This window comes from Miniopterus natalensis, chromosome 19, assembly GCF_054644295.1.
Source record: "Miniopterus natalensis isolate mMinNat1 chromosome 19, mMinNat1.hap1, whole genome shotgun sequence".
NCBI lineage: Eukaryota > Metazoa > Chordata > Mammalia > Chiroptera > Miniopteridae > Miniopterus > Miniopterus natalensis.
In genome coordinates this window covers 32,272,405-32,291,356 of record NC_142099.1, presented here as the reverse complement: position 1 = coordinate 32,291,356, position 18,952 = coordinate 32,272,405, and the positions used below count along the sequence as shown (strand labels likewise).

At 55.1% G+C, this 18,952-nt stretch overlaps 1 protein-coding gene across 1 annotated transcript; it reads right to left on the bottom strand.

Moving 5' to 3' along the window:
- Positions 1-416: 416 nt before the first annotated feature.
- ETNK2 (ethanolamine kinase 2) lies at positions 417-17,035 on the bottom strand. Its single transcript, XM_087828281.1, has 8 exons — positions 16,722-17,035; positions 14,882-15,141; positions 11,908-12,030; positions 7,157-7,299; positions 6,260-6,343; positions 3,725-3,870; positions 2,104-2,177; positions 417-570 (listed from the first exon to the last, which is right to left on the bottom strand). Exons 1-8 carry the CDS (start codon positions 16,977-16,979, stop codon positions 498-500), a joined length of 1,161 nt encoding a protein of 386 aa, XP_087684407.1. The 5' UTR covers positions 16,980-17,035; the 3' UTR covers positions 417-497.
- Between the last annotated feature and the right edge of the window lie 1,917 nt (positions 17,036-18,952).

The window sequence follows — 18,952 nt, the reverse complement described above, 5'->3', positions numbered from 1 at the left end:
CCTCCCCCCCCAAACATGTACATCCATCTGTCAGAGTTGGCATGGTGCTGGTTTGGACTCAACACCTCCCTTATGGGACCTATGGGGAGATGGGCTGGAGGCTCAGGGCACTGGAGGTAGAAAGGAGCCCTCCCACCTTCCCCCCTCCCCAAGCCAGGAAGATCAAAGACACTTCTAAGGCAGCCCAGATTCCAGCCTGGCCTGGGGCTAAGAATGCTGGGCTTCCCAGGGGTGGCTGTGGTCTGAGCTCTGGCTGGCTGCAGGCACTTCCCTCCCAAGTCTGGCCAGGTAAAGGGGACCCCAAAGCTAGGTCCATCAGCCTCTCCAAATGAGAATGTGATCACAGCAGTACTCAATGGGGGCTGGTGGAATCTTCTCCCTGGACACCCACCTGTCCCCTCTCCCACCTTGTCCAAGGGTACAGACCCCAGAGCAGAACTGAGCCCTGGAGAACCAGCCGGCCAGGCAGCTGGGGGAGGGGAGAGAGGGGAAGCTGGTCACTTTGCCATCTCCAAGGCGGACACCTGAGGCTTCACCTTGAAGTACTGGTTGAATCGGATCACTGCGTACCTGCCAGAAGACAGGGAAAGAAGCTGGGGTGAGAAGGGAAGCCATGCTGTGAGACTCCCACCACGAGCAGTTTCTTACCAGCTCAGCCCACCTGGGTCTGTGCAGGGCAACCGCAGCCCAAGCTGATTTTTTTTTTTTTAACTTCAACTATAATTTTACTTTTCTTCTTAGAGCAAACTAAACCAACCTTTTCTCAAACAAGGTCATTTAAAAATTTTTTACAGTTCAGTAATAATAACATTCATACTGTTGGACAACAGATCTCTAGGACTTTTTCATTTTGCAAAACTGAAACTCTATACCCCTTAAACAGCAGCTCTCCATTCCCCTCCCCCAGCCCCTGGCACCACCACTCTACTTTCTGTTTCTATGAATTTGACTAATTTAGTTACGTCATATAAGTGAAATCATACAGTTTCTATCTTTTTGTAACTGGCTTATTTCACTTAGCACAATGTCCTAAGGTTCATCCATATTGTAGCATGTGACATGACTTCCTTCCTTTTTAAGGCTGAATAATGTTCTGTTGTATGAATTTACCACATTTTGTTTACCCGTTCATCCATCAATGGACACTTGGGTTACCACTACCTCTTGGCTATTGTGAAGATACTGCCATGAACAAGAGTGTAAAGGTATCTCTTTGAGACCCTGATTTCAATCCTCTTAGATATATACCCAGCAGTGAGACTGCTGGGTCATACAGTAATTCTATTTTTAATTTTCTGAGGAAGCACAGTGTTGTTTCCCACAGCAGTTGCATGAACAGCACTGCACAAGGGTTCCAGTTTCTCCATGTCCTTGCCAACACTTATTATTCTCTGTTTATTTGATAGTAGCCATCCTAATGGGTGTGAGGTGATGATATGTCATTGGGCTTTTGACCAGCATTCCTCTAATGGTTGTGAACACTTTAAAGCTAGAGTAGTGACTCCTTTTTGATGGGGAAGAGATAGGTGAGGCAACTGGACCAGAATGAACAAAATGATTCCTGGCCCTTAGGGACATATGTACCTCACATGATGCCCCACCACCACCACCAAAGAGTCAGTGTTCAAGTAGTGTTGGTACAGCCTGCAGTGCATCACTAGGGGCCACTGAAGGAGGAGTTGGGTCTGACACCCCCACAGTAAGCACTAAACCACTGAGTGACCTTGGCGAGTCACGTCTACTCTCTGGAACACTGACCACTCTGCTAAAAAATGAGGGCTGGGCTCATGATCTTTCAGACTGATCTGCAACAATTCCATTCACCATGAGGCCCTGTGGATAAGGGCACTAGAGTTGCAGGAGGAATCTCCCACCAGGCAGGCAGGGCAGGTATAAGAACTTCAGGCTCCTTAGAGTGCTGCTCTGGGCTCCTACCCTCCCCTGGAGCAGTGACCCCACTGGCCATGAGCTGACTGGTAGGGAACAAGTTAGCAGAGGAGTGGACTCTGGATGTTCTATTTGGGCTGTCCTTTGCCCCCAAACCCTTGGCTCTGCCTTTTTTCCTCCCATCCCACTCTGCCCCAAGTTGTCCCCTGTGCTCACCTGAGGAAATCGAAGTCGATGGTGGAGAACTGGTTCTGGATGAGGGCCCAGAGTGCCCAGAAAAAGTGAGATGCCTGCAAACAGAGCAGAGAGGGTAGCATGGCATCCTCCCAAGCCTGCCATTGTCCCCATTAGCGGGAGGGACACAGTCACTCTGGAAAACACAGAGCTGGGACGCTGGCAGAGACACGGTGGGGTTTCCCCAGCACAGGAGGTCAAGTCACTGGGTAGCATTTGGGGACCCCACTCACTCTAGCAAAAGGAGGGAGAGTCAGTTCTACCTACCCCTGTAGGGGGAAGCAGGATGGTGTTCTCCGGTCCAAGCAGAATTTTACCCCTGGCTTCTTCACCAGGGCATCTCCTCAAGGCCTCAAGGCCAATGGATCCAGGGCAAGATGAACCTCGGAGCCAGAGCTCAGGTCCACTGGCCAGTGGAAGGGCCGGTACCCCTCAGCAGTGTCCTGGCCACATAGCCATCAAGGGTCTGGTCTGCTAGAAGACCCCCTAAAGCAACCTTTCTCTACCTTCTATCAGGAGATGGGTTGGGTTGGAAAATGAGTGTAGATGTGGGAGTAAGAAGCCAGAATCGGGGCGCTGAGCTTCCAGCTGTTTTCCCCACAGCCAGAGGTGCCCAGGGGGGCCAGGTCGCCCCAGGTTTAAGAAGCCAGAGAGCTGTGCTTCCTGCTGCCCCAGAACAAACAACAGTGACACCAGTACTTTCCCTGGCTGGGGTCTCCCACCCCAAATCTTGCTTGCTCTGGGGTTGACTATATAGTACCTCCCTCTACTTTCTGCCCCTTTCAGGACTTAAATGGGGCATAGATCAGTTAGCAAGTATGAATGATTACTAAAAAACTTAGCAAGAGCAAGGCACTGGATTGAACGGTTATGAGGAAGAGACTGAAGGAGAATCGGATTTGTGCCCATGAGAACAGAAAAGGCAACCAAAATCCCGGGTGAGCGAGGATTTTACTTAAGCCCTACGATGGATTGTAAAACTCAGGGCAGCTGATTTACCTTTTTGCTTATGCATGGCTGACACTAATAAGACTAGTTAGCAATCCCCTGGGCACACACCAGTGGAGACCTGGCATGAACCATGTACCCTGGACAAGTGGCACTCAAAATCAAGAACTGACAGCACAGTGACTGCAGCAGGAAGAGTGTGATGGGAAAGGCTTACAAAGAGGTCTGAGTCAGCAGGGATTGGACTGACTGACATTCTCTATTTCTTCCGAAGGCTAAAAAATGAGAAGGGGACTGTTTAACGGCAGCAGGAAAGACCATGGTTAGTCACTAGAAAGAACCACTTGTCCAAAGGAGAGAACTGCTAAAATAGGGAGCTGAGAGCTTTCCTAGAAGTAGTTCTCTAGGAAGGAGAGAACCTAGACTTGATGGGGTGGGTGAAGCAGGACACAGGGCATCTTACTATTACGGGGATGCCCAAGATGGCTCTTCCCAGATCTCGCCATTAGGGCAGGGCTCCCCAGGACCTCACACCTGACCCCAGGCTCTGCGTCCTCCACCGCTAGGCTGCGAGAGGGTGGGAGCTGGGGGTGGGTCACATGTCCCACCTCCTGGCTCCTCCTTCCCCTGCCCCCGACGGATCACGAGCACTCACCAGGGCGAACTTGTTGACTTGCACATAGAGCCTCTCCACCTCCCGGGAGGTCACGGCCATCCCCTGCTGTGCCTGCAGGTAGTAGCGGAGCCACTGCAGCTGGGTCTCCCTTGAAGGGTACAGGCAGTAATCGACTTCGTTCACACCTGTCGGGGGGCAGCACAGACGTTGCTGGGAGATGGCCCCCCTGGGTGCCGCCTCCAGCTCAGGCGGTCCCTGCTTCACTGAAAACCTCCATCTTCTCTGCCCTGTGGGCCATGCCTAGGAATGCAGCTGGTCTGATCGCCTGTACTGTGTAGAGGGGCACTGAGAGAAGCAGACTGGCTGAGGGGCAAGGGACGGCTCTGGGAGTGATGGGGACCCCCTCGGCACCACTGTCTCCCCCGTGCTCTATAGAAACTACGCCACATAGGAGGCAGGGGGGCACAGCACTGAATCAGGGCCTGGTTGTCTTAGGACCAATGCTAATCTCCAGTTCACCCTGGGCAAGCCCTTTCCTCTCACTGGCCCAAATCTCTCCGCTGACAGAGTGAAGGGGCTCTGTGTGTCTCAAACACTGCTTCCTGGGCCAGTGTTGAGCTGGCTACTTAAAAAAACACCTGGAGAGCTTGTTAACAACATAGATTCCAAGATACCCTGCCCCCACCCCAATCCTCCAGATGCCGGGGAAATATGGCCAGGTTTGGAAACCCTGGATTAGATGGCCTCTGTCCCTTCTAGTCCCACCTCTCCTGAGTCCTCAAGCTGCCAACCCAACATGCACCAGTCACATCCTGGGCACAGTGGCAAAGGCCTTGGCTTTAGAGCTGGTACAGAAAGCAGCAGTTTATTTAGGACAGGACTAGGAAGGACTGGACCACCTTCCCTGGTCTCTTCCTCCTTCTTTCCTTTCTGTCCTTCCCAAGTTTCCCTTATATTTCTGGAGGAACACATTCAGTCTCCTAGGGCCCCAAGAGGATGGCTGGAAAGAATCTCCTTGTGCATATGTAGAAACTAAGGCCCAGGAGAAGAAATCTGCTCGAGATCATGCAGCCATTAGAGATGGGCTCAGGGTTGGAACTCTTATCTCCCAGCTCGAGGTAACAGGCCTCCTTGTTCCCAAGAACCCTGGAGGTCCCTCTCCCCAGCTCCCATGCGCTCCCTTGCCCTTCCCCCATGCTCAGTTCACCTTCATTCTCAACTTAGGAGCAGGATGCAACCTGCCCCTTTGGAGAAATTCCAGCTGGACTTTGCTGTGTGGTGTGTGAGGGCTTCAAATGCTTACGAATGATCCCTTCTGGAAAGGTCAGTGGGTCTGGCAGCTGAGCATACACAGGTCCAATGCCCTGCAGATGCCAGCCTCAGCTCTCTGCCACCCCCACAGTTCAGCTGCTCTGCCCAGCGGAGGCCCTATGGTCCTCCAGTTTCAAAATGTAGCTGGTGGCACTCTAGTGCTTGACACACCGTCAGCTGGGGTTCCAGAAGGGTCATGGTTGGCCCACATTGGGCTGGGGAGTGGCTGAGGCTAGGCCAGGTGATGGCTCTACAATTGCCTCTCTTATCCTAAAGCCTCAGGGGCCAGCTACATCATGCTGAGCACCTCACAATGCCATCCTGGGGCTGTCCCTCCAACCCCAGTGTCCAGGGGCTAGCTTTTTCAGTCCTATCTGTTTTTAACAATTAAGCCCTCGAGCTGGAAAAACCCACCCTGCTTCCTTTACACAATGATTCTACGGTGCACACCATGCCTTTATAGCTGCTGTCTACTCCTAGGAAACACTTCCCTCATTCTCTCTCTTCCTGTCCTGCTCCATCTCCCGAGCTGCAGGAAAGCTTCCCTTCCTAACATCAGCAGCAAATGCTAATATGTGCTTAGTATGTGCCATACTTGTGTATCTCATATCAATACTATGAAGCAGGTACTATTATTATCTCCATTTTACAGACATACAGAAAGGGTAAGGGCCAGACAGCTAGTAAGCAACACAGCCAGGAATTCAAGTTGGGGAGTCAAGCCACAGACTACATACTTTTTAGTTCTGCCTCGGTTATTTTCATAGTGCCACCAGGCAAGCAGCTACTCGTGGCTTTTCTGCTCCGTACCTGCATGCTGGGCCCTTACTTACAATTGTGCAGGCTTTGCCGGGCGTAACGGAGCTTCGGCAAGGGGATGAGTGGAGGCTGAGGTTGCCTGTGCTGGCCCGGCTGGCATGGGCTGCATGTGCCCAGAGAAAGGGGTCCTTTTCTAACTCACATGCCAAGCCAAGTATCCTCAGGGATCCTACAGTGGGCACGTCTTCCTAATTTGTACCAAACTGCTATATTGGCTAGCAGGGGTGTGCTCCGTGTAGATGGGTTCTGCCTCCCCCAAGAGACTTGGAGCTCTCTCATGACAGGCTGTGTCTCTGTCCCTCGAGCTGGGATATTTCAGACTACAGGGGCTATCTAGCTTCCACCCCCTGAAGTACAGAACCCCCTCGCGTCCTCTCCCCGGACCTGGCCCCCCACCATACGGAGCGTATCTTGGACACAGGCCAAACAGTAATGCCCTCTCACCTGCAAACTCATTGAAATGGTTGCCAATGTCAAAAGCCTGGTAGTTGTAGCCGGCATACTCATAGTCAATGAACCGTACATGACCTGGGAGGTAGAGGAGACGCAATGAGGGTTGGCCCCAGGAGATCTGAACAAGCCTGGTCAAGCTTCGAGACCTCGGGAATTCACCCACTGCCTCGGGCCAGCCTCTGCAGCACCCTGGCCTCACCTGACCTCTCCTGCGCCAGTCTTCTAAGCTGCTTCCTGTTTTTCCATTTGTCCACCTGCCCTTCCCCCAGCCCCAGCTCTCCCTCTCCCATAGCTAGATCCTCAGGCTCTCCCCATGTAAAGACATCTGTCCTCAGCATGGTCGAGGACCAGAAATAAAGCAAATGGTTCCCTGGTGAAGCTCTCATCAGGGCCACAGGAAGTCCTCCCTCTAGGAAGGGTGGCGGCAGCTGGGAAGGCCTGGGAAGCCCAGCACTGTCAGCGGGAACAGCCCGGTGCTAATGTTGAAGACCTCCATGAACCAGGACTTCGAGTTCTTTCTTGGCACAGATTTTTCTAAGTGGGGATTTGTTTCCTTTTCCATTTCTCTCCTACAAATTAACTTAAGATCCAAACCACGGATCTTGCCTGTGGATCGTTATACAGTCCGTGAAATCATTTGGTCTGGCCCTGCCAAGGCAACTGCAGGCGGGACTCAAAATTCAATAAATCTAGGAGCTTTCTTCGTAGCTAATTTTTAAGTTGATAATTCTGTATGGCCCGTGAATGACGTTATAAATATTCAAATGGCCCTTGGCAGAAAAAAGGTTCCCTACCCCTGATCTAAACCAAAAGGTCTTCTTTTGCTTGTCCAAGTACCAGCCTCAGAAATGGAATCCTGCTGGCCAGCCAGGGCCAAAGAAGCCATACCTTTGGTGCTGTCATAGATGATATTCTTGCAGAGCAGGTCATTGTGACAAAACACAACAGGGGAGTCCAACTGGGAGAGGTGCTCCTTCAGCCAGGCTAGCTCCCGTTCCAACACCTCTATTTTAGGGACATCTTCGGAAAGGCTGGACAGGGGTGAGAAAGATGACCAATGGAGGGAGGGCTGATAGTAGACAGGCAGGTGCTTGGCCTCAAAAACCCTGAGGTCTGGCCGCCTCACTACCTCTTACTGCACAGGGAATTTGGACAAATGGCCAATCTTTTGCCATCTGTAAATGGCACTAGAGCTTCCTGTCCTTCTGATGTCCTGTAGTTACTCTAAGAAGCTGATTAAAACGTTGGCTCAAAAGATTTTGCAAAGCATCGTGATCCCTGACTGAACAGTGTCCCTGCTAATCGTGAAAGGGACAGGAAGGTAAGGAAAGAGGCACAGGAGAGGGAGGGGAGGTGAGGATGAGTGTCCAAACCCACTCATCTCTCAGACCAAGAGAACAAGGGCAGCAGGGCAGAGATGCTAATAGACCTGCTCTCAGGATGCAGGAAAAACTCCCAGGGGGAGGGGCGGCTCTCTAAAACAACCCTCCCTGCAAAGTTCCTTGAGTGGATCACAGTGCCCTGGGGAGGGGCTGGAGCGCTGGCGCTCTCCTGAGGAGGCAGAGGTGTGTGCTGGCGCGTCTCCCTCACGCTCTAGCAGCTGGAACCACTGAGATGTCATGTAGCTTAACTTCACATTCGAGAGACAGACCCTCAGGCCCACGCAAGAAAGCAAAGAAGTCGCTTCTAGAGCTCCCCTCCTGCAAGGCCAAGGGGACATTAGGGCCATTCAACAGAAAAGCCCTTGCTGTGTGGCTCCCCAGTATCTTGCCCCTTCCACCTTGAACTAGGAGTGAGTTTCCTTTCCCAGACCAGGAACAAAGATGCATGGAGGCCACTCTGCCGCACCCCACCCCACCCCACCCCACCCCACCCCACCCCACCCCACACACAGGCATTGCTGCTAAAGAAAGGCATGTTAGTGAAGGAATGAATGGGTCCATCAGAGGCCATGGGAAGCTGAGGATACACTGTGCGCAGAAGCTCTGAACTGTGGGCCCCAGGAAGCACAGGTCCATGTACACTAAAAAGCCAAAAAGTCAGCAGAGCCCTTAATACCCCAGAACCACCAATGGGAGAAGGGGAGGGGGCTGGTGTTTTATCTCCGCTCATGTGTCTCCTGCCTGCTCTCTCGTCTAGGGCAGTGAGAGTTTATGATGAGAAGGAGAGGGTCCTCCTGATGCTCCCAAGGGATGCCCCCCCCAGCCCCGAAACCAGAACATGCAGAAGAGTGTTCAGTGACTAAGGTGTCCCCATGTCCCCCCCGGAAAAGGACAAGTGACAGACTTCCTCACACTTGAAGAAGATCAAAGCTAAAGAGGATCTTCGGTCTCTAGACCAACCCCATGAGGAAACTGAGGCTCAAGGAAGGGCACAGTCTTCCTTTTAGCCTCCAGACATCTTTTGTGCAGTTAGACCCTCTACTTCTGCACTAGGGAAAGTGGTCGTCAGTGCATCCAAGGATCTGAAGTCAACCCAGGCCTCCTAACCACGAGGGCCCCGTGCCCCACCCAGCGGCTCTGCACACTCGGAGTCCAGGCATCTGTTAGGGGCTGATCTGGGGGAGGCCTCCCACCCTCTGCCCCAGCCCATCCTCACTGGAGTTTATCTGTATCCACAGGGCTGCATAGGATGCATTTCCCTCTTGGCTCTCCTTAAGCAGCTACCTTTTCCTTTAAAATTCTTTTTTCTTCTGAGACTATCCAAAGATAAAAATTAGGAGGCTTCCTTTGGTTTGTCCAGGTCTCAGCTTGAAAAACATGGCTCTGACATCCAAGACGCCTGCTGCCCAGGCCCTGACCTCTGTCTGACCCCCACACTACCCACCCCAAGGCCACACAGATGGTTACTGTGGGAACAATCCTGACCTTCTCCCTCCCTCCCCCGAGCACCTGAAACATCGCCAGCGCAGCTTCCCTCAGCCCTGACACCACCATCCTCTCCCAGGGCTGTGAGGTTGGCAGAATGGTCATCTCAGAGACTTCCACATGTCAGGCAGCTGCTCCCTGTCCCTCAGAGGCCGCAGGAGCGGGCTAAGGGGCCCGGGATGCCTCCTGATGAAGGGACTGACACCTGGCAAGTGTCCACTCAGCCCTCGGGATTGGGGTGTGGGAAAGGTGGACTCTTCTAAGTGTTCAAGCTGACATTACCTTTGCCCTCATACCACTCAGCCTGTCTGAGTCTCCTCCTGATGCCCCAAAGCCATCATCAACCCCCCATCCTCCTGGCAACCCTGGACACTGCCAATATCTACCCAAATGCCTAGGCTACCACATCTGTTTCCACAAGGTCTCACTCAGGCCCTCCAGGGTCAGAACCTGCTCTTAGCGAGCATGCACCGGAAGCTCATGCTCAAGTTTGGGGAAGCCTAGTGCTGGACACTGCCCATTCAATTTCAACACTGCTCCAGCTGGTGTCCCTGCCTTGATCCCCGCTTTCCCTAACTCCCGCCTGCACCACAGTCCTGGGCTAGTTACTGACCTGAGTCCAGGCTCAAACACCTTCACATTACTTTCCACTGCTGCTAAACACAATCTTCGTTCCTTAGCCTTGGAGGCCCCTCAATCTAGCTCCAACTCACACGACCTCTGCAGCTCCCTCTCTCGAGACCCTTCCCAATCCCTCCTGAAGATTTGCTCCAGCCAACTTGTCTACCCCTCATCCATGAGCAAACTCTGCTCATGCCGCCTCCTCCAGGCAGAGTGCCTCCTTTCCCATCTCTGCCAAGAAGACTCCCTGGTTCTCCCACCCCTGGCATGCACTACACACCCTGCCTTCTTCTATATCTGCATGCACCGGTCTTCTTTACCCAGAGGGTTCTTAAGCTTCTCGTGGGCAGAGCCAATATCACCTTCATATTTTTTTTGTTTTAAATCCCAATTAATCAGTGTTTGTGAAATGAAGGGTGGACTAAATCAAGGTTATTAGGCAAATTAGGCAGGGTTATTATAGAACTCAGGCGCTTCGTCTTGTCCTGTCAGAGTGACTGCTCATCACAGCCTGCTCTGGGGTAGGGTGGGCAGAGCAGGGCAGACATCACCCCCTAAGAGGCTCAAAAAAGTTAAGCAACCTGATTTGCCCAAGGTCAAAAGTGTGACAAGAACAAAGGGAGTTGGTCGGCTCTTCTCTAGAGACAACTCCCCTCCCCAAAAGGTTACCCCCTCTCCCAAAGTTTACACAGTGACGGCAGAATCAAATGAAGCCAGGGTTATACCTGAGCATCAGGCCTGGACTCTAGTCCTTCTGTTGCCACTGACAGCAATGACCTTCGGCAAGTCCCATCCCCATCCCAGGTCTCAGTTTCTTAATCTGTTGAATGGGGGACCTGAGGGTTCCGTTGGCTGAGATACCAGAGGATCCTGTTCTCTGTGTGCTGTTCTAGTCCTGAGAGGAAAGGCAGTTCTTGTCCCAGAGATTGCATTTGACATAGAAGGTCTAAACATGGGCCATGCTGGACAAATAGTCCCAGAGTACAAAGTGTGATAATCCTTCAGTGGGAGGATCCAGATAGTCATCGTGTGTGCGAGAGTGTGACAGAGATACATGATTGGGAGAGAGCCCATTAATGTCTCGTCATCTTCAAGGAGGGCAGGAGATAGCCTGCCCCCAGACCTGCGTGCCCCACTCCATGAACATCTGGAAAAAGAAGGGTGTTCAAGCCTTTTTTGGGAGGGGCAGGGTGATACCACTCTTTCTCCCTTGTCCCCATTGTTGTCTCAACACTCAAGGGTCTGATGGTGAGTCAGGTATCTGAAAGCAGAAGGACTCTCACTCAGGTGGCCAGCCAGAGAGCGTAAGGGAAGGTTCTGGGAACCCTGTCTTATCTGGAGAAAGGTGTTGTCAGCATGGATGAAAAGACAGAGAGGAAACAGCAAGCTGTCAGTTTGAACAGGATCCCCAGGGCCACACGGGGATGAGAGGCATCCAGACAAGTAGCAGGAGTCTTGATGTCCCAAGGTCTTGTCAGCAGATGAGCTGACTTCTTCTGACTGTAACTCAGCCTCACCCCGTTCCCAGAGGGCTGGGCCCTCCCTCCTCATGGCTAGAAGGCAGCTCAGGTAGATAGGGCCCTGGGTGGGAACAGAAGCCCTGCCTCTGACCAGCACCTGACACTGGGCAAAGTCTAGTCCCTGAGCCTCAGTACCCTTTAAGTAAAATGGGGAGCCACTGTCCCTGACCCTAGGCCCTGCCATAACCAAGAGACTCAAGAAGAAATAAGCAGCCCTGGCCGGTGTTGCTCAGTGGTTACAGTGTCGTCCAGTGCACCCAAGGATCCCTCTGTCGGGACGTGTGTGGGAGGCAGCTGATCAATGTTTCTCTCTCACATTGATGTTTCTTTCTCTCTCCCTCTCTCTCTAGAATCAATGAAAAAAACAACCCAACATATCCTTGGGTAAGGATTAAAAAAAAAAGAAAATAAGCACATGGATCTAAAACTATGGATCTAAATTCCTCAGATTTCTCAACTGGCCCAGCTTTCCTTGGAGACAGGCTCAGCAATCAGGACTGAAATCACTAAATCTCCTGGAATGAAATCACAAAACCTCCTGTGGGGTGAGGTGGAGCAAAAGAATGGGGAGTGGGATCACATTAAGGTGGTGGAGACAGTGGCAGCTTTGAACCCTCCCAGATCTCTGTACCTGGGGTTGATCTCGCTCTTCACAAGGGTGAAATAAGTGTGCATCTTGTGCCAAAGGGTGGGCTTGGGCAGGCTGCCGTTGGTGTGGATGGTGTGAATCTTTGCCATTTCCAAGGCGATTAGCCTACAGCAAAAAACAGGAAGGGTAGAGTATCAGCCCCTCCTGACCAGAAAGAGGCCCTACACTGTCCACAAGGGGGCTAGCCAGAGGGCAGAGTGTGGGACAATTACAAATCATTTAAGAGCTCTCCACCTCAGTAGAAGGCATGAAAATGAGCTATGGCCTTTAGCCTAGCAGCTCCTTTTCCAGAACCAGAGCTGGGGCAGCTTCAGGTAGCAGAAGGCCAAAGCAGTGGGCTGTTGGCCACAGGTCAGTGACCCTGCCCCACACCAAGGTCATATACCCACAACAACCCCTAAGGACAGAGGGGTCACCGGGGAAGTGAGGGCAGTGCCCCTCCTCCCTCTTTGGACTCTGACCCTCAGGGGGAGGTGAACGCAGGGCACCAAGGGATCAGGGGGTGGTAATGCCAGGCAGGGAGAAATGCCCGCCTCTTATCAGCCTGGCAAAGGTGGGGAGGGAAGCAAGCGGGCCCAGGGCAGCCCCTTCCTCTGTGGCAGGGAGTTGATGCTGGCGGCTGGGTGCCAAGGACGCAAAACAAACCAGTGTTCTATTTTCAAGTTCTCCTGTGGCCATTATCCAAGGTCCCAGGAGAGAAGGAGGGGCGGTGGGGAGAGGAGAAGGCAGTTCAGGGGAAGGCTGCTGTGAGAGGGTGGAGTTGGATGGAGGACTGACGGTCAGAGAGGGTGGGCCTTGATAAGGACCCCAGTGCCTGAGGCCCTGTCGCAGCTGGGCTCCCCTAGGCCTGCCAGCTCTCCGAGGCCACACCTCCCACCCGCAGCCAAGCCTCCAACATTCTAGCTTCCTTCACCTCTGCCTGTTGCTCGAATAATAACCACTAGGAAAGACAACAAAGGCACTGGCTGTTGGAAACCTTGTTGCCAAGCTGCTCAAGGGACATCCCCTCCCCTTGCCAGGTCCTAGGAAGGGGCAGGCCATTGCCCAACAGGATGACAGGGCACTCTGGGGGCTCCTCTGGAAGCCCCCAAGGCTCCCATCTCCTAAAGGGTGAAGAGGGCAGGAGGTGTGGCAGCAACTGAGTGGGTGAGAGTTGAAGGCTGTGCTCTCAGAGGCCAGAGGCCCTGGAACAGGAGGGAGCCCGCAGGGTTTGGGCACTGGGCAAGGAGAGAAACAGACCTGAGGCCCAGGCCTTCCCTGCCCAAAGGAAGATTCCCAATTGAGCACGAACAGAGTGTTTCCCTGAATATCAATAGGGATGTTGTCTGGAATGGCAATGAAAGTTAACCTCCACCCTCAGCATTTTTATGCAGCAAAGCCTCAACAGGCAGAGGCTGGGAGGTGGGATTCGGGGTAACAAGGGAAAGTGGCTCCCAGAGGCCTCTCCCTCCCCACCCACACCTCCCCTCAAAGGTCCACCTTAACCCAGGAAGAAAATGGTCTATCCTAGGAAAAGTATCAAGGAGGGCCTACCTTCTACACTATGCCCCTTTCCTGGCTTTCCCCTGAATGTAAAGTTCTTATTGAACCTAAATCCATCTTCAATCTTCCTGACAATGGTAACTGTTTTCATGAGAGGATAAGTGACAGTATCAGATTCATAGGGGTGGTAGAAACTGGCAGTGGTGAAAACCTGCCAATATTTGAGCTTATTTGCACAAGAGCTGGGAGGAGTTGGTGGGGGAAGCCAGGACAGGGCTCCTTAGCCCCCCACCCTGCTCAGGCCTCACCTCTCCAGGCTGGAAGCCTGAGAAGCCCCTTGCAGGGGTTTGTAAATCCCCCACCCCAAGACACAAACACACAGCTACAATATACAACTCGATGGCCCCAGAAGCAGTGTTCAGGAGCACTGTAGGTGGAGGGTGAGGCTCTTAGATTCCCTCCTTCTAAATCCCTAGAGGGCCTAACGGTTTCCCTGCAAATAGGGCCAGGTACACTAACTTGGGGTTAACTGTTGCAGGTGAGGGAGGAAAGAAGCTGCTTGGTCCACTCCCTAGGTAGACTTTGCTGTTGCCTCTCGGAATCTGGAAAGCTCCTACCCTGTGGGTGGGACAGGACAGGGCCCAAGGGTCCTGGGAAGACCCCTATGCCACTGTCCCCAGTGTCAGGAATAAATCTCAGCCCACTTGGGGACTCACTCTAGTCTGAATGGCCTGAACATGGCCGTAGCATTGGAGGGAGGAAGGTGGATTATGCCTGACCTACCTGCCCAGCACAGTCAGAGCACAGTGTACCATGGGCCCTTCTTTGGCTCTCTCCCTTCCAGGCCCCACAGCCACAGTATCCACAGGGCTTGAAGGTCCTACACATCTAGACATTTAACAGGAGTGGCTTCCCGGGGACTATGGGTTCTCTGAGCCTCTGGAAGCCTCAGTAGCTCCCCAAACCTGGACTCCCACCTTGTCAGGAAACCTGGAAGGAGCTCACACTAGGGGAGGGATGGCATCTCTCTGGGCTACTAAACCCGTGTTCACCTTGATAGGTCCATTCTCCTAGCATGCCTGAGCTCTTGAGAGGAGAGGAGGGCAAAGATACCTGACCACTCTGGGGATTTGGCTGATTTCATTTCCAAGGCTCAGAGATGTTTCCATGGACCAGGAAGGGGATCCCTGCTGCATTTAGGGAACCAAGTGCTTTGGTCCCATGTTCACCAAAGTTCTCATGTGCTTCCCTCAAGAACTCATTCTCCTAGCAGTCCCCACTGAAAATCTATACAAAGCTATAGTCTCTCTTTGCAGACTAATGCACATAAACACACACCCATTTTTCATGCAATTTCAGGGAGATCTTATGACTCATTAATGAACTTCACTCTACACCATGGAAGCTAGCCAAGGATTTCAAAGCCCAAGGCCTGAGAAATCGTGGCGAACAGTACCCAGGACACCTTCCTCACCTGAAGAATCGGGGCTCACGGATGTGCTCAGGCCCCAGGGCCACACCCCGCATGTACTCATAGCACAGCCCATTCTGGAAGGTGCAGTAGAGTTTGGGGGCACAGCCATGTGCTCGCAGCAGCTGGAAGTTCCTGACCTCGTTCTCCCGATCCACCAGCAACTCCGTCCGCTCCCCGTACACCCGGACCAGCACACAGTCCTGCATGTCCTCCTCCACATAGCAGGCCACCAGCTTGTTGGTAATGCCGTCAGTGAAGCGCTAGCATGGGGAGAGGGCAGCACAGGGTGTGGGGGCAGGATCTCTGCTCTTGCCCCATGGCTGCCCAGCTCCAGCAAGGTATTTGAGCTCAACCACACAGAGCCCTGTCCTTTACACTCTCACTGAATATGGAGCTCAACACTGTCCCCAACGCTTGCGATGGACTAGAGTGCAAAGAACAGTGGCAGCTTTGGCTCAGCCCAGGCACTCTCACTTCTCCTGGGTCTGCCTCCAGCGGATGGGACTTGTGGTAGAGGAATCTGCACACCACTTGGTGGTTAGAAGCCCCCTTCCTCTCCTTCCTCCGCCGTCCTGGCCCTGAAAGAAATCTCCATGGACCAGAATGTGGCAGAGGAGGGCCAGGGTCACCCAGAACGGGTACATCCCCACTCAACTGCATGTAGGCAGAGGGTTTTTTGCTGTCCCTCCTGCCCATCCAGGGTATTGAGGTTGGCACCCACCCCAGGGCTTTGGTGGCCAGAGCTCCTTGGGCCTCTGAGTTCCATACCAGGAGAGACAATAGACCCTGGGCCGGAAGACCAGGTTCCCTGAGAGAGTGACAAGGAGGAATGAACCATGGAATTTATTGGGCACAGTGTCAGTGCTGGAAGGGGACTTAGAGGACACCTGAACTAACTCTAGGTGGGTAAACTGAGGCCCTGAGAGGGAGGGACTGGCAGATAACATGTTAGGCCAGTATTGGAATTAACCTCAGGCCTGCTTGATGCCTTGACACTTACAATCCAAAGGTTGTCTTTTATTTTTAAAAGGCTACCTCCCCTCCCCTCTCCTAAGAGGGGTCTGTCAGCCTCCACACTTGGTCTGAACCACCTGGAAGGCCCATCAGCATGGAGCCCCTACCACTCCAGCAGAAGCTGCAGGCCTCCCCCCTCCCCAGGGCGGGTCCTCCACGGGCAGCTCCCAGAAGGGACTGGAGGGTGGGCAGGTGAGGATGCAGGTCAGCTGCGGTGTCAGCCAGACTCCTGAGTGGGAGGCTCTGCCCAACTCTGTGTCCCTGCAAATGCGCCCATCTGGGGGTGGGGAGGCGCCGTGTGCGTGCGTGTGTGTGTGTGTGTGTGTGTGTGTGTGTGTGTCTCGGGTGCGGTGAGGGGACTGAGCCACAGCCCGGGGATGGGGAGGACTTCTACACAGCCCAGGGCAGGTCCGGATTCCTGGGCGGTGGGGCCGCTCAGAGCCTGGAGGCTTTGCTACCACCACAGGGTGCAGAGGGGCAGCAACCTGTGCGTGAGTGGGGGGGGGGGGGGGGTGCTGAAAAGTTCCTGCCGCAGGCTTCGGAGCCGGCTGGGTACGCGCCCGCGGGCAGCCCGGGGCTGGGGGCAGCGGGAGCCGCGACAGGGGGGCCGCCCGCGCGGCCGGCTGGCAGCGGGCAGGTGGACCTCCGGGGTGCGCGGCCGCGAGCGCGGCTGGAGGGGCGTGCGTGGAGGGCGCGGGGGGTGGATGGAGAGGGAAACACACATACACCCCCCACCCCAACCCTCCCGCGCAGCAGCCGCGCCCCCTGGGCCGGACGCCCCCCGGAAGGATGCGCGGATGGACGGCCCGCACTCCCGCGTGGGTACCTTGGTCCGAACTTGCTCGGGCTTCCAGTGCGGGCGCAGCTCCCGGATGAGGCGCAGGGCGCCGGGCAGGATGTCGTCCGGGTGCAAGGAGATCCCGAAGCAGGGGACCGCGGCGGCCCGCAGGGGGCCGGGCGGCTCCCGGCAGCGCACGCCGGCCGCCGCTCCCTCCTCCATGCTCCATAAGCAATGCGGCCCGGGCGCCGGCCTCCTCAGGTAAAAGGGCGAGCGCCGCACGGGAGCCGAAGGGGGCGCAGCCATTCCCAGCGGCCGCCCCCTCGGAGCCGCCGCGCGCAGCGAGCCCGGCGGAGGGGGCGGCTCGGGGGGCGGCGCGGCGGGGGAGGGGCCGGGTCAGGCCATGACTCGGGGGCCGCTGCTCGCCACGCACGCCTCCGCGCAGCCCGCCGCCGCGAGCCGCCCCGGGGACGCCGGGGCCCGCCGCGATTGTGACATCACGGGCGCGGGCGCGGGGCGGGGGCCCGGGAACGCCCCCTGCGCCTCCGCCCCCGCCCGGCCCAGGCCCGGGGAAGCGCTGCCAGCAGCCCTGGGCCGCCGCGGCCACCGCCACCTGGAGCGCCCGGCGAGTCGACGCCCCCGAGGAGGCCCCGGCGCGGGGGCGGGGCCGTGACCGTGACGCAAAGGTGGGGGCGGGGCCCGGCCCTAGCCTTGGCTGGAGGGCGGGGCGCGTGGGGGGCCGCGGCCGCCCCGGGTTACCCCGCCCCGGGGCACCCCACCTCCGCCCAGGGCCCGCTCCCTTGCTCCCGAGGCAGTAAGGTGGCTTCCTCCCTCTACCTTGGCTGGAGCCTCCCCCCTGGGGCAGGGCCGGGGTGGGGGGGGCTCTTGCTGCGCCCCCACTCCATTCGGCTGTGGGGAAATCCGGCCACAACCAAGAAGAGGTCAGTTGGGGGGCCCAGCTGTGCCCAGCTCTCTGCCTCCAATCCCTGGACTCCTCGAAAAAGACCCTGCAGCCCCTGCCGCATCTCAATGGCGGTTCCTTGCAAGGAAGGCCCCAGGCAAATATCCCCCTAGACACGCACACACGCGCACACACACACACGCGCACACACACACACACACGCACACGCGCACGCACACACACGCGCACACACACACGCACACACGCGCACACACGCACACGCGCACACGCACACACGCGCACACACACACACGCGCGCGCACACACACACACGCACACGCGCACACACACAACGGAGAAGGGACATTGCGTGATGTATGTTGGGGGTGGGGGTGCTAATGGGTATCTCACTAGTTACCAGCTTGGTGGGAGAGCTCTTGCTGCCCCACCCAGAACTCCCTAGAGAGAAGGGGCCCTTTTCTGGTTCCCCAAGCTGTCTCTTGGTCCTGTCCAGGAACCTCTCAACCACAGGCCCCATCATGATTGCTGTCCAGAATCCAGCTCTGCCCAGAGGAATTTCTGTGATGATGGAAATGTTCTATATAGCGTTGTCCACTGCAGTGGCCACTAGCCACAGGTGACTATCCAGCACTAGTGTGTGACCCTTAATTTAATTTTAATGTAAATAGCCGTATGTGGTTATCGTATTGGACAGTGGTAGGAGGCGATTGGGGGGGCTGCATACTTCAGGGCCCTGACTCCGACCCTTCAATTTTGCAGTAAGGAAATAAAGCCAGGCAGGCAGGCAAACTCAGAGAACCATGCTCTTGTTTCTGCAGAAGGACTCTGCCCATGCAGGAATGCTGCCCTAAAGGAGCCCTGGGGTCCCACACAGTCCCAAGAGGCTGCCTCTCTAGAGGTGTGAGGTTTGCCGGGATCTGGTCAGGCTACTCAGCGCCTCACCCTTTTTGGTTAAAAGAGGGGTGAGCAGCTACCATGAATAGGGAGAACATCAGTGGCTTCAGGTGGACACTGCCTCTCATTACCCGAGCTAGACATCCCTGCAGACAGCCCAAAGGGTAGAAGTAGGAGAAGACTCCAGCGGGTCCCAAGTCCATGAGATGGAGAGAGCAGAGCGTGTCTGTGCCTGCTAACGTGGCCCCGTGCCAGGGTGTGGGGGGCTCTCTTCGTCACGGTTCGCCTGCATGTGGGAAGGTGGAAAGCCCCCAGGGCCTAAGTCTGATGGGCTGGGTTCCAGTCTTGATTTTTCACGCGTCACTGAGTGACGCAGCCAAATGCCTTCCATTCTCTGAGCCTCAGTTTCCCCACATGTAAAAGGGGAGAGTCAAATCAGACCTCAGGTGTCCACGTTTTTAGG